Source organism: Vipera berus (genome assembly GCF_964194415.1).
Source record: "Vipera berus genome assembly, chromosome: 5".
In the NCBI taxonomy this organism is placed as follows: Eukaryota; Metazoa; Chordata; class Lepidosauria; order Squamata; family Viperidae; genus Vipera; species Vipera berus.
Window position 1 is genome coordinate 18,777,592 of NC_138207.1, and position 14,570 is coordinate 18,792,161.

The 14,570-nt window shown below is 41.4% G+C and overlaps 1 protein-coding gene across 3 annotated transcripts in view; it reads right to left on the reverse strand.

The window, feature by feature from the left end:
• Positions 1–4,441: 4,441 nt before the first annotated feature.
• SERPINI1 (serpin family I member 1) overlaps positions 4,442–14,570 on the reverse strand; it is a 108,037-nt gene continuing 97,908 nt past the window's right edge. For all 3 annotated transcript variants that reach the window (XM_081328746.1, XM_081328748.1, XM_081328747.1), the window contains exons 7-9: positions 13,570–13,656; positions 6,960–7,049; positions 4,442–4,995 (exon numbers count right to left, since the gene is read on the reverse strand). In XM_081328746.1, coding sequence (XP_081184872.1) covers positions 4,919–4,995; positions 6,960–7,049; positions 13,570–13,656 — 254 coding nt within the window. In that variant the 3' untranslated portion in view covers positions 4,442–4,918. The remainder of the gene's footprint in view (positions 4,996–6,959; positions 7,050–13,569; positions 13,657–14,570) is intronic.

The following is a 14,570-nucleotide window of genomic DNA, read 5'->3' on the forward strand; positions in this document are numbered from 1 at the left end:
CAATAAAGTGACTGTGGTGTCTCCAATGCACCCATAGGCAAGATGCTGCACTTTGACTTCATTTTCCTGTCTTCAATGGCAGCCCCATGTAAAGCTCATTGCACTAATCCAAGCAAAAGGTAGCCAGTGCACGAATCATTGTGGCTAGGATCTTCTGCTTCAGTCCAGTCCCAACTAATTGAGGAAGACCTTGGGTACAACAAACCTATTCTTTTAGAGGAGTGCACCTCCATCAAGTTGACCAAGAATGTTTCTAAAGGTAAAGAAAAAGGTTTCCATGTCAGTCATATCCAATGAGTATGTTGCTCATCTCTGTTCCTTGGCCAAGGGAGCCACATTGTCCAAAGACGATTTCTGTGCTCATGTGGCCAGCATGGCTATATGCAAAAGGCACACAGAACATTGTTATCTTCCCATCAAAGTGGTATTTATTAATCTACTTTCATTTGCATGTTTTTGAACTGCTAGGTCGGCAGGAGCTGGGGCAAGTAATGGGAGCTCACCCCATTGTGCAGACCTGGGATCTCAAACCCAGATTGTCAGCTCTCCAGCTGATGAGCTCAGACTCTTTAACCTCTGTGCCATCACACATTGTAGTATGTTTGAATATAAACAATAATTCTTAGTTTCAACGTCATCATTTCATACCATCAAGTACCTCCAAGCACCAGACTAAACTAAGTCTATTTGCATTTTCAAGGATACGCTGTAGCTGAGTCCCTACCACTTTCTCAACGGTCTCCAAATAGAAGTGAGTTAATCAAGACAAGGTGGAAGGAGAAGTGAGAATTTAGCTCTGCAGTTGCCACAGTGATACTCCTCATATTTCAGATATGAACCCTTTGAGGCTGCAATTATTCCTTCATTATAACAGAGTTGGAAGAGACCTTAAAGGTCTTTTAGTCCAGGGGTCTCCAACCCACGGTCCGTGGATCGGCATGCCAGCAAGTGAACCACACAAGCAAGCAAAGCTCCATCCTCGGGATGCAGGCAGTACTCAAAACCACACCCCCTGTGGTCCTTGGAAAAACCTTTCTCCATGGCACCGGTCCCTGGTGCCCAAAAGGTTGGGGACCTCTGTTCTAGTCCAATGCTCTTCTGTCAGGAAACTCTATACCACTTCAGACAAATGGCTGTCCAATCTCTTCTTAAAAACCTCCCATGTTGGAGCACTCACAACTCCTGGAGGCAGGTTGTTCCACTGATTCATTATTCTCACTGTCAGGAAATTTCTCCTTAGTTCTAGGTTGGATATCTCCTTGATTAGTTTTCATCCATTGCTTCTTGTCCTGATTTCAGATGCTTTCGAGAATAGCTTGACCCCCCCCCTCTTCTTTGTGGCAGCCCTGAGATATTGGAACACTGCTATTATGTCACCCCTCATCCTTCTTTTCATTAATCTAGATATACCCGATTGCTGCAACCAATGAAGAAACACTTGGTGAAGATAAAAAACATTGCTAGCATGGTTTAGCGGTTCAAATGTTGTAGTAGGACCAGGGAGACATTCAAGACCACCCTTAGCCCTGGAATCCTATTGGAAGGTCTTTCTTCCTCAACCCAGCCAACCATATAGCTTTGCTGTTTGGGGCATAAACTGAAGGATTGAAGGCCATCTTTAGTTCTTGGAGGAAAAGCGGAATATAAATCTAATAAATTAGCAGCAGAAGATGAAGAGCACTTAGCTGTCTCAACCCACCATAATTTCCCATCTCTGCTACGTAAACAGATGGGAAGGACGAATTAAATAAATAAATTCAGGAAATTTCTCACTTTCTTCTTCATTTTCTTGTTTTTGTTTTGAGCGGATAATGTTGCAGATTTAGAAAGAACATTATCATCTGGAAAACAATAACCATTTTATCAGGACTCAGGCGGCAGCTTACTATGAACAGTTATTGGCTCCATCATTCCAACAAGCCATCTATACAATCCTGGATATTGCCAAAGGTAAAACATTAAATGGTGGGGGGGAAAAGTAAAGATTGCACACTTTATTTTTTTAAATTATTGATTCCACTTTAGCTAAGCACCAACTTAATGCCTAGGAGTAGCTTTTGCTTTTTCCTTAATGGGGGTCAAAGCAATAGAATTAGTGAATGAGAAAAGAATTCACTTATTAAAAGTCACAATCCTACACAACTTGGCAATGTTCCTTAATGAAGCAGGCACAGGATTGCCATCTATGCTGTTTCCCCCCATGCTTTATTAATGAAGTGCTTTTAATCTGTAGAAGCATCAATACAATTGCATTTGAATGAATATAAAGCTTTTTTGATGGCAGGGAGAATCCAAGGTACATACAGGAAAGCTAGCAGAGTGGAAGGACATGCAGACTTGTGTTAGACATCTTGCCCAAAAAGATTGGACAGAGAACAGAATCAAATCCATATAGAAATCAAAGGAACTAGAAAGCTTTTATTGGTGCCTTTATGCTTTGAATGGGATTTTACTATTATTCTCTTTAACTGGACTTGGATGATATGGTTCTTATCTACAGAAGATAGCTAAGTGCCATGCCACAAAAACATTTGCTGTTTTTCATGAACAATCCAAGGAACGGCACAGAGAATTGTATGATTTCATGTTAATCTGCCTGCCAGAAGGAATCTTGATAAATTATTAACTCCCCCATTGACTACGAAGCACAGCCATTTAGAGTGAGTGACAGCTACTCAAGGTTCAAATGGACATCACTTTTTTTTTAACATTACAGCAGCAATTACAGAAACACGTTTAAAACCGGCTTTTTTAAAAAAAAATAGTGCCATTTTTTTTGTCTTGGCACACATCAATGTTACTCATAGGAAGATTGACTTTGAGATTGCATAATGGCCCATATTGTCTTCTTGGCAACAACATGGAATTAGCTGGGGGAGGTGCTCATCTGTTTCATAGCCAAGGGAGCCAGCATTGTCCAAAAATGCTTCTGTGATCATATGGCTGGCATGATTATAGACTGAATGCATGGAACACTGTTATCTCCACACCAAAGTGGTACCTATTTGTCTACTTGCATTTACATGCTAAATAGGCAGGACCTGGAGCAGGAACAGGAACTCACTGTGTCACACGGTTCTTGGATCTCAAACTGCCAACCTTTTGATCGACAAGCCTGGCATCTTAACAGCTGATTTTAAAAAGGTGAGTGTAATGGGACGAGGGACGCGGTGGCTCAGTGGGTTAGGATGCTGAGCTTGTTGATCAGAAGGTCGGCAGTTTGGTGGGTCGAATCCCAAGTGCCGTGTAACAGAGGGAGCGCATGTTACTCGTCCCAGCTTCTGCCAACCTAGCAGTTTGAAAGCACGTAAAAATGCAAGTAGAAAAATAGGGACCACTCCGGTGGGAAGGTAACAGCGTTCCGTGCGCCTTTGGTGTCTAGTCATGCTGGCCACATGACCACGGAAGACGTCCTCAGACAAACGCTGGCTCTTCGGCTTTGAAACGGAGATGAGCACCGGCCCCTAGAGTCGGAAACGACTAGCACGCATGTGCGGGGGAACCTTTACCTTTTAATGGGACAACTGTTAGGAAAAATAAACAAGGCCAGAATGTTCCATAGGAATTATGCTACTCAAAGCTGCAGCATACATTATCTTGATGCACTGCTATAGTATGGTGCCACTTTCCCTACTTTCAAGACATCATACGACCTCTGTCCCTGATCTTTTACAAATGCATTAGGATTAGATATCACTATAGGTTTCCCACATATTCTGGAACTCTTGCCTTTTTTGAAGCAAGACAGAGTTATGGTTCTGGAATAATTCTTTCTCAAAACTTTCCAGTGCTGTATTTTCCCTGCTTAATCCTGGGAACCTTGCCTGTTTTTCCTGAAAGTCTTCCTCACTTCCTTGGCTTTTGCACAGGAGTCAGTGGTAGATGAGACATTATAGAAGAAAATAAGAGAGTGGGGCACCACACAGAGATGTAATGAATTATTTCCTCTATGGGTTAGATTAGCATTTACCAACCTGGGCATCTTACAGTTGTTTGTCATTCAACTTCCAGAGTTCACAACAATTGTGAATTTTGGAAATTGGAGTTCACACCTCTGAAGGTTGTCCAAGCTGGAAAATAGTATCTAGAATTTTAGCTGTGATACCAGCTCACAAAACAATAAAAATGCTGAATTGTAAATTTTATTGTGACACTTTAATGCACACGATATATGGGGAATGGTCATACTGACCAGGATTGCTTAATTCAATTTTAATTACATTTAAATTAAAATAAAATCCAAGTTAGTTATGGTATAATTTCTATCTAGGCCAGTGTTTCTCAACCCTAGAAACTTTATGCTGGGTGGACTTAAACTCCCAGAATTCTTCAGTCAGTATGATTTGCTGAGGAATTCTAGGAATTGAAGTCCATCCATCTTAAAGTTGCTGAGGTTGAGAAACACTGATCTAAGCTCTTCCCACTTCTGGAATGTGTTCCCAATACATTGCCCAAAGGCCTTCTGGGGCTGTCATCTTTAAAAATCTGAGCACTTTGGGATTGTTATCTAGGCTTCAAAGAGCCTTGACAATTAATTATGTTCTACTATAGAAATTCGGAATGGCTTCATTTGAGAGGCAATTAGGCATCGATTCGCAAGACAAGAAAATGGTCACTAGCATGGATATTTTATTTTGTTTTTTTATTTTAAAGGACCAACACAATAAATCACAAAGACAACAACATATATTTTAATACTGAAAGCTTTCCTTCCACAACTATGGTCTGCAATTTCATAGGTGAAGTCAGACCTGGAAATGGTTTGTCTTTTTAAATAGTATCTCAAAGGTAACATTGCAAAAAAAGGGAGAACTAAAAAAAGAAAGTAAACCACCACATGGAAAACCTTAAATACATCAATTGCAAACTCAGTGTGCTTGTCTTCTTTTGTGAGAATGTGGATCAACCTGTGGAGCTATTAAAGTTCTTCAAAATCATGCACACTTGGATTCATCGCTTCTGGGTGCATTACTCTCCCCATGAGAATGATGGTACCTTAAAGAAAGAAAAGAAGAGCTAAAGGAACACAGATTCCAGATAATAAGAATAATAATTCTTAAAAAAACCATGTTCAACGTTGGAAAATTATCCATAAAAGATATGGCTTCTGTTTACTGGGTGGGTTCAAGAAAAGAGTGATTACAAACTTCAAAGACTGTCTCTCCTGCTGGATAGATCTCATTATTAGGAAGTTTTCCTAAGGTTTTCCTGAAAAAAATGTCATTTACTGGTTCCAATCTTGTCCATGGAACAATAGTTATGATCCTGTCCTACTTTCTAAAGGTACTGGGTGCTCCTTGTAATTAATGAAAAAGATATTAAGATACTGATATGATATGTCTCCTGAACCAAGTTCTTATTTGTTCTCAGATAGGATTATTCACCTACAAAAGAGCCATGGATGAAAGAACAAAGAAACAAAGCCAATGTAGAGTTTAGAATATCTTGTGGTCTTTAATAGTTTATTTTCATAATTAATGAGAATCCTGGGGAATAGGATTTTTTTTAAAAAAAAATTCTGCCAGGCACACGTTTACTATTTCAACATTGTTCAATTTGACTCTGGGCTTCTTCATATGAGTTGTGAGAGGATAAAAACTCTGTTCTGGCTACTAGGCAAGGCTCTTTTTCCTCCAGCATGTATCTGCAGGTATGGAATTCTTAGCAGCAGATGCTTCTGATTTCAATTTCAAAGAATCCCCAACACTCTTGGCTACTTTTGACTGTTGCTTCATTGGCTAGATGAAGAGTTGATAGCATGGCCCAAAATTAAATTAAAATGGTTAAAAAAATAAGTTCATGAAATCTTGAGTGAATGCTAAATATTCCATGCAATTTAGAAACCCAGTTTTGAGTGGGATCATGAATCACATTTACTTGAAATGAGCCTGATCAAATTCAAGGAGCCTGATTTCTGAGCCACGTCTAGGACTGACAATTAGAACACAGGTCCATTTTAGCCAATATTATTTCTCAAACTGACAACAATTCCTTATTGCCCAATTAGATTTTTACTAGTCTTTTTGAGCTGGTAATGGAGTGAATTGAAAATCTGAACTCTAGTTTACGAGATATATACTCTGCCACAGAGCAATTGCTTCCTTCCAAAGTACATGACTAAAAAAACCATCCTCTATGTAGTTTTAAAGTATAGAGTATATACTTTTAAATCAATCTGTATTGTTATACACTAGGCAGTTGTCATCATTCTTGTCAAGCATGTGAATAACTCATCACATTGGTACGCTGGATACTCTTGGGTCAGAACATTTGGGAATTTTCCAATATTAATCATAAAACGTTGGATAGCAGTCAAAGTCTGCTGGTTTGACTAATGGCCTTTAACTCCCTTGCACTGAACCACAGCATGAACAGTCCAGGGCAAACTCTTTGTTCTGCCATGTCCTCGTTATGTTGCCTACACCCCCAGTTTAAAGTTCTCTCCTGCAGTTTTGGTATCAAAGTAGGGTCCTCCCTTTTGAGCAAGCAAAAGGGTGCAGCAGTTTTTGCTGAAGATGAAATCTGATGAAATCCATCAGCCTTTCAGTTATAGCTGATCTCATGTATGCTCCCATTTGAATAAATTATTAATCCCAACCTTCTTCAGACCTGTTTATCTTTCTAGAATTGACAAAAATGCAGTATGATTCAGTGTCATATATTACATCCTGGTCTCCAGTTTAAACAAACCCCCTTTGGGGTTTTCCCCCCCGTACTACAATTCAAAGGAAGCAAAAAGAAGAAAAACAAATTGGGATTAGACATAGTTTCAAGTCTACCCCCATACATGGAAGCTGGTGGGTTGACTTGGGAACAGTCACTGTATGTCAGCCCATCCTACTTTATAAGGTTGTGAGGAAATGTTTAAAGACAGGATTGCTGTGCAAGCTGCTTTGAACTCCTAGAGAAATATGGAAGATGAATCAATACTATATATTTAAATATTGCAATGCACTCACCTGTTATTCTGTTCCGAACCATAAAGAAGAATGGATGATCCACTATAATTTGGGGGTACAGCACAGCCATTCTACTAATTGCAATCATTCCTGGGGAATGGGAGAAAAAAAACCACAAAGTCTAATATTTCTTGGACATATTTGTGCCACACAATCTCTCCTTTTTGCTGCCAGTCCATTTGTAGCCCACCTAAAGTGCACAAACAAGTATTAAAAACCCATCACACTAACAAGATTGTCAAGAGGCACAAACCTAATCTAAAACCAAGAACGATTTGGAAAGAAATGGATGTTTCTAGACATGTTCTGCAAATGATTAACAACTAGTAGTTGCACAATTTATTTTCACCACTTTGGGAACAGCTTATAACTTACAAACAAGCTGACTTGGGAGACTTATTACATCCATTCCTTTCTGAGGGGAAGCTATTACCTTGGATAACCTTACCACCCACTTGGGTTATTGCTAAATACAGAACAGAAGCATTCAATGGAACGTGTTGTGTTAATCCTAACTGGCCACAATAATTTCCAGGAGTGCACTCTTACTGTGAAATCTTATTTCTGATCCCCAGAATTTTCACTGCAAATGGATGCAAATTCTGATTCAATGCTTGCAAAATTTTCAAATGACATATTTTGATTACCTTCACAATCATAACAGTGACATTGCTGGGAGTATTTTCAACCAGAGACAATATTTTTTTTTCCTGAGGGGATAACACTAACTCCCCACCTTATAAAGAAGGCACTGCCTACCACTCTTAAATTCATTTTTATATTGACTTATCAGCTATGAATTGGTCTGGTTTCCAATTAGTTAATCTTCTGTGGACCTTATAAGCAGATCCATTCCTTAGTCATTTACTCTGGTATAGGTAAATCAGAATTTCCTTTAATTAGGGATTTGAGATCTCTTACAAATTATACCTGGAGAGGCTGTTTAAAGGAAACGTGGTTTGCCTTAATGACAGGAATGATAGAAGGCCCTACTTAAAAGCAAGTCAGAAATGAGATTTGGAGAAGGGAAGGATGTGCTCCAGTAAAGATGGATTTATTGGGACAGTGGCTCAGTCATTATCATGGTTCATTACATTAATCTAATAAATTATCTCAAAATGACACAGCAAGCCACAGTACATTAGCCTCACTCTGTCTTGCTTATTATCTCAGCAATAGTTCCTGATTGGTTAGTCTGTTGCCCAGTCGTTATTTTATTATTTATTTATTTATTTAATTAGTTTTCTATACCGCCCTATTCCCGAAGGACTCAGGGCGGTTTACAGAGCAGCATATAAATTTTGTTGTAATTTTCCTAATTACAACAATCCAAAAAAAGTCTGTGGTTGCCAATGAACATCTATGCCAGGGTTTTTCAAAAAGCGGGGGGGGGGGTGTCCATAGAACCTAGCATTATGTGAGATACTAAATGTGAGAAACTAAGGGCAAAAAAAACCCCACTCAAAACATAGCCAATTTATTATGGCAAGAGCGATGTTTCTCAACCTTGGCATAATTAAGATGAATGGACTTCAGTTTTCTACATCCCAAGCCAGAATCTCCCAGGCTGGCTGGAGTATCCTAAGAGCTGAAATCCACCCCATTTTAAAGTTACCAAGAATGAGAAACCTTATGCTAGAGCTTCGCTTCTTGATCTGGCCTTCTGGCATTTATTTTCTTAAATGGCAACCTTACTAAGTTTAGACCAAGCCCCTGACTAAGTCCCCATCTGCAGAATGAAGGAAACCTATTCTTTCTGTCGCCTTTTTCTTTTATAAAAGAACTCACAGTCAGCAAGGGTGAGAAGACAGTCAAACTGCTACAAGGCAATTTTACTTACTGTTTCTCCTTTCATTCTCTGAAAGACTAATACTGTTTAACTCTATGTTAACCCTTAGCTGAAATATAAATGACAGAGCACATCCTCGATCATAATTAACATAGTTAACACAAACAAAGGTAAATCAGACAAGGTCAAAAGAACCTGACTTGAAATGCTCCTTCTAACCCGTTATTTAATCTATAGTGTGGGGTTTGATATTATAAAAAAACAACAGATTTTGGCTTGTTGTGAGAACACACTCAATATAAAACACTTATTTCTAATCACAACTGCCAAAAGCAGAGAATCATAATTATCTCATGATGAACTTACAAGAAGTTCTCCAACTTGATCAGCATACGATATATGGGCCTATAATGCTGATCAATAATTTCTTATACAGTAGCTAAACTGTTTGGAAGGGATATGTCAGGCACAAGAAAGCAGGAGCCAGGATAAGAGTTCGAAAGCACTGCAAGTTTATTCCATGCAGCCTATACAAGAATCTGATCTACTAACAGTCAAGGCAAATTGGCAGCAGATAAGAGACTTCAAGTGGGGCCCTCTTTTGGGAGCGTAGGAACTCCAGACTAATGAAGGGTTTGACTCCGCCCTCAGGCTCAACCTGGTTATCTTGTACAGGATTGGCTATCTACTTGAATTAGCATCCAGAAAGCTCTGTGGTTTCTTTGACACTTAAGCTGAGACATCCAAAATATGCGGATTTAATTTGTAGTTATCAGTATACACAGGAAATATTGTATTAAGACAAAATTTAGCCTTAATTAAATCTGTAAGTCCTTAGTGACTCTCCTCTAGAGCTTTACAGCAAGCATTTTATTAACGTTTATCTTTATTATACTGACATATAAAAAGGAGATAGTAATGGAATAAATAAAACTTTCATGCATGCCCAGTCATGAAATGAATCCTTGTCTATGTAGTTTTGAGGAATCTACCTTTCCAGCCAGGACTCAGTGGCAATGCAAACTGGCAGCAGATAAGAGACTTCAATCTCCAAAGATTGTGCTTTTCTACTTAATAAAAGTAGCTTGTCGATCAGAAGGTTGGCAGTTTGGTGGGTCGAATCCTGAGTGCCGTGTAACAGAGTAAGCGCCTGTTACTCGTCCCAGCTTCTGCCAACCTAGCAGTTCGAAAGCACGTAAAAATGCAAGTAGAAAAATAGGGACCACTACGGTGGGAAGGTAACAGTGTTCCGTGCGCGTTTGGCGTCTAGTCATGCCAGCCACATGACCATGGAGACGTCCTCGGACAAGCGCTGGCTCTTCGGCTTTGAAAGGGAGATGAGCACCGGCCCCTAGAATCGGAAATGACTAGCACGCATGTGCAGGGGAACCTTTACCTATTACTTATTAAAAAAAAAGAAATTGATACATGATTTGAATTATGTATAAGAGAATTATTTAAAAATCTGTGGGGGTAAAAGATATATATTTGTACGTGATAAGCAAGTAGTTCTGCCATGTGGGTGGGTGTTATTCAAATATATTCAAACGGGTCACTTCACTGGGGGAGGAGGTGAGCTGTGAAATAGACAGGACAAGGATGCAATATGGGTGGGACCATATCTCAAATCTTAGTACAGTCTTTCTCAACCTCAAGAACTTTACGATGTGTGGACTTCAATTCCCAGAATTCCCCAGCCAGCGATGCCACCATGCTGGATAGGGAATTCTGCAAGTTGACGTCCACACATCTTAAAGTTGCCGAGGTTGAGAAACATTCCTCTACCACACGGGTTGGCAACCCGTGGCTCCGGAGCCGCATGCGGCTCTTTAAGCCGTCTCCTGCAGCTCCCAGTCCTCCTCCGCCATGTGCAGTTCTGAAAAAAAACTGGGAGTAAAAAAGTTCAATCAATCAATTCAAAATGCTCACAAAAAAAACAAAACCTTCCGAAGTTTGAATTGATTGGTTGAACTTCTCAAGCCATTTGTGGGACTGCCCACAAACCTCTTTGCTTCTTCGGACTGCAAAGGGCGGCAGCGGAGAAAGAGACGGGAGAACTGGAAAGGTGAGTGGGCCCCTTTTCTACCTGCTGCGCGGTTGGGGGCGGCCAGTCTCGGGGTGCCCCGGGCCTGCCTTCCCTACCCGGCAGGTCTCCCCTTGCCCTGCTCCGCCACCACCTCTGCTAGCCTCAGGGGGGTCCCACCGGGGGTTCCAGAAGCTTCCCCTGTTGGCCCACGCCTTTTGGCCGTCTCCTTCTCTCAGCTGGCTTGCCTGAATGAAGCAGCAGCTCTGCAAGCCTCCGCCGCCCCCTTCGTTCAGAACGGGGCGGCGGAGTGTTGCAGAGCTGCTGCTTCGTTCAGGCCAGGCAGCTGAGAGAATGGGGCGGCAGAGGCTGGATCCCCGAAAGAAAAGCAGCCGAAGGCAGCAGCTCTGCAAGCCTCCGCCGCCCCCTTCTCTGGAGGGCAACTCACGAGGCGTCTGGGAGCTGGCGGGTGTTGCCTGGCGGAGAGGCAGGGCCAGCAGGAGTTTGCCAGCGAGGGAGGGGAGGCAGGCGAGCACCAGAACACCAGAGAGATTCCCACCTTGGTTGCCCTGTTTGCTGGGTGGTGGCAGAGTGTGAAAGAGCAAGTTGTTGCGCGTGTGAAGTCGCAGAAGATGCTAAGCCGGAGGCAACCCTTGGATTGAGCTGCAGGAGAGGCAGCAAGGGCAGGAGATGAAGAGGAGGTGGCTCGCTGGTAAACCAACGGACTTGGTCTCTTTTTTTCTCTCTCTCTCTCACACACACAAACACAGAGAGAGAGAGAGAGAGAGAGAGAGAGAGAGAGAAGGGGAAAGAAGGAGGGTGTCTGGCTTTAAGTGCAGGATGGCTTTAAGTGGCAGAGAGAGACAAGAGAGGCAGCAAAGGCAGGAGACGAGTTGTCAGCCTATGTTTGTGCACACACACAGACTTAAACGGAGGCTTTCAAACCTGACAAGCATACATCCTCAACCTCCCGAAAAAAGTCAGAGAGAGAGAGAGAGAGAGAGAGAGAGAGAGAGAGAGAGAGAGAGAGAGAGAGAGAGAGCGCAGGGCGGGGGGAGAGCGGTTTTTTCTGAGGGAGGAAAAGCCAGGACGGCAGAGCCATCCATACTAGAGGTGGACGGGGGCAGGGCTGGTGCACGTTTTGCCTTGTTCTGCGCATGCGCATGCGTGCACTCATGCGCGCACACATTTTGCGGCTCCCACTTTTTTGTGTGTGTGTGTGATGGAACCGGTTCCGAGTGGCTCTTTTGCTGTTTCAGGTTGCCGACCCCTGCCTTATCAGGATTGAAAATCCCAGTATTTCTTCCTTCGGGAGATTGGAGAAGCAAAATTTCGGGATTATTTTCAATCCTTTTAAAAAAATACTTTCAATGATCAACTTGAAGCTTAGATTTCAAGTGTTTCCTAGCTCAAAATGATAAGAAATTAGCTTCTCAATATTCAGCAACAGTAATCGCAAAACAGGGTCTTGGACCTGCAGATTGCCCATTCTGATCTATGGCTTTTTCTTATTTCTATCTGATCGTCAGCTCATTTGGAAACAGAAAGATCTTGCAAACTGATGTAATGTTATATAGCCGCAACCTGATGCCTCCGATAAGAGCAAAGGGATATTTTTATCTCCTCACACTGGTGCTGCAGTCCAGCCTCCCTCCTTTTTTCCTTCTGGTATTACAAAGACATTTAATCAAAGGCTGCGGCAGGAGAAGAATAAATCATGGAAAAGAATCAGCTGCAGAATTTCCTTGGCTCAGAATTCGAATGTATTATGTACACATAATGCAATTGCAAATGACCAAGTTTCTATTGCCTTTTAAAAAAAAACACCTAGTACACCATCTAAATAATCTCTAATTCTTTTGACATGTATCTGTCTAGCTTCTCTAGACTTCTGTTTCATCTAAGGACAGAGACTTTACTAAGTTGAAAAGTAGGCTTTATATTTTAAAGATTAGGGCTTGCTTTCCTCCTGGACAGTACTATGACACTGGACATAACCCAATACCTTTGGATAACCTCCTCTTCATGGTAATGTAATTAAGTGCAGAAAACACCTTCCTCCCAACTTTTCAAGGGTTGGAGACAAGTTTTAAATGAGCCTTCTGCCCACTCATTGACCTTACCAGAAAGGTAAACAAATGGCTAGAAAGCATGGGAAAATGTCCTCCAAAATAGCTTTTCTGAAATTGCCCTTTCAAGGTGTGTTGCACTGTTCTACGAAGTATTTATCTGCACAGCTGTCTTGGGAGCTAAGCCATTAATTACTTTGGCCGATGAAAATGAGAAGATAAATGTCATGCTCTTGCTTCATATGCTTATCAGGCTAGCAAACATCTCTGGCTGGGATTACTGCACCAGGAGCTTGCCTCTCCTCCACCTCCTTACACAACACACATGAAATGGGTCTTGTTAGGAGTGTTGGGTTTGAATTAAGGAGAGGAAAATTGAGCTGTGAAGCTTACCGCTGGCTGTCCATGGCAGGGCAGGACCTAGGCCCTTGAAGACGGTTTGGACTTCAAAGCTCATCAGTCCCAGTCAATGGCCAAAGACCGATTGAGTTGAAATCCCAAGCCTCTAGAAGGCAGTTAAGTGCACTTCAAGCTTTCCTAGAAAAAGTCTAAATCTTGACATCTCTGCCAAAAAAATGTTTTGTCCATCTTTGGGAGGAGGAGGAGGAGGACCACCACCCACCTACTGCTTGCTTGAGCCCCACCCATGTAGCAGTTTATTCTGTGGGAATACATCTTTTTGCTAAAAGGCTGGGCATGTCATTTAGTCCACACTTTTAGGAAGTTTACCTGAAGCAGCAGCAGCTTCCGAACCTTCTTCATTAACTTCAAGGATAGATTTGTGAACTGCTTTTGACAGGTAAAGCTCTTTGTTGTCTGGAGGAAAAACAAAAGTCGGAGCATTAGCAATTCAGCATTTCCACAGAAGACCTATAAATGTCTTCCAATATCAGAGAAAAATAAGCTTTGGGCTTAGTTTACAATAATGGTGAACAATTACCATTCAAAAGGTACAGATGACACCCTCTGTAATCTAAACTCTAGATCCTTTTTTTCTCTTCTCTCTTCCCTGTTCTGTAAGTCCCACTATTTTCTTCTGGTAAGACACCTTCAGATTTCATATACAAAAATGTGAAGCTATCAGATTACTGGTCTATCTGAGCCAGATGTAGATAACCTATTGTCCTTGGAATCTCTCTGCAACATTTTTTTTATTATTCCTGAAACACCATCCCCACTGTCAAGGATTCAGTGATTCAACTGTCAAAAATTAAAGGTGCAATTTTGCATCATATCGAGGCAAAAAATAAATTAAGAATCAAAAGTCTCATAGAAGCCCTAACCAAGGCCCCCCAAATGAAAGAAAAGGGCAATCCATAGTATTAATAAATCAAAAGCTTATCAAACCCAGGTCTAAGCAAAATGATGCCCATGAATGCAGAGATTTCAGGTTTACTGACTTTTTGCAATTTTCCCTAGAACCCTGAGACCTATTAGTCTCCATTAATCAGGCAGAGGGGAAGAATGAAAGAACAGATGCCCTGAGCAAATGAACGGCACAGGAATTTGTCACTTTTAGAATCAGAAAGAAGGTCATAAAATCCTTTCTTGAGAAAATCCATTTCTGGAGGTTCCCCCCCCCCAAGCTTTCTCTGTTTGGTAACCCAAACATAGTCAGTTCTTGGCCCTGTTAGTCAACTGGAGTAAATAATGAAACTCATGGTGATGTGCTACAAAACACTCAGTAATCTCTTCTGTCCATCATTGGATTACTCTAACTCTGTAGCATC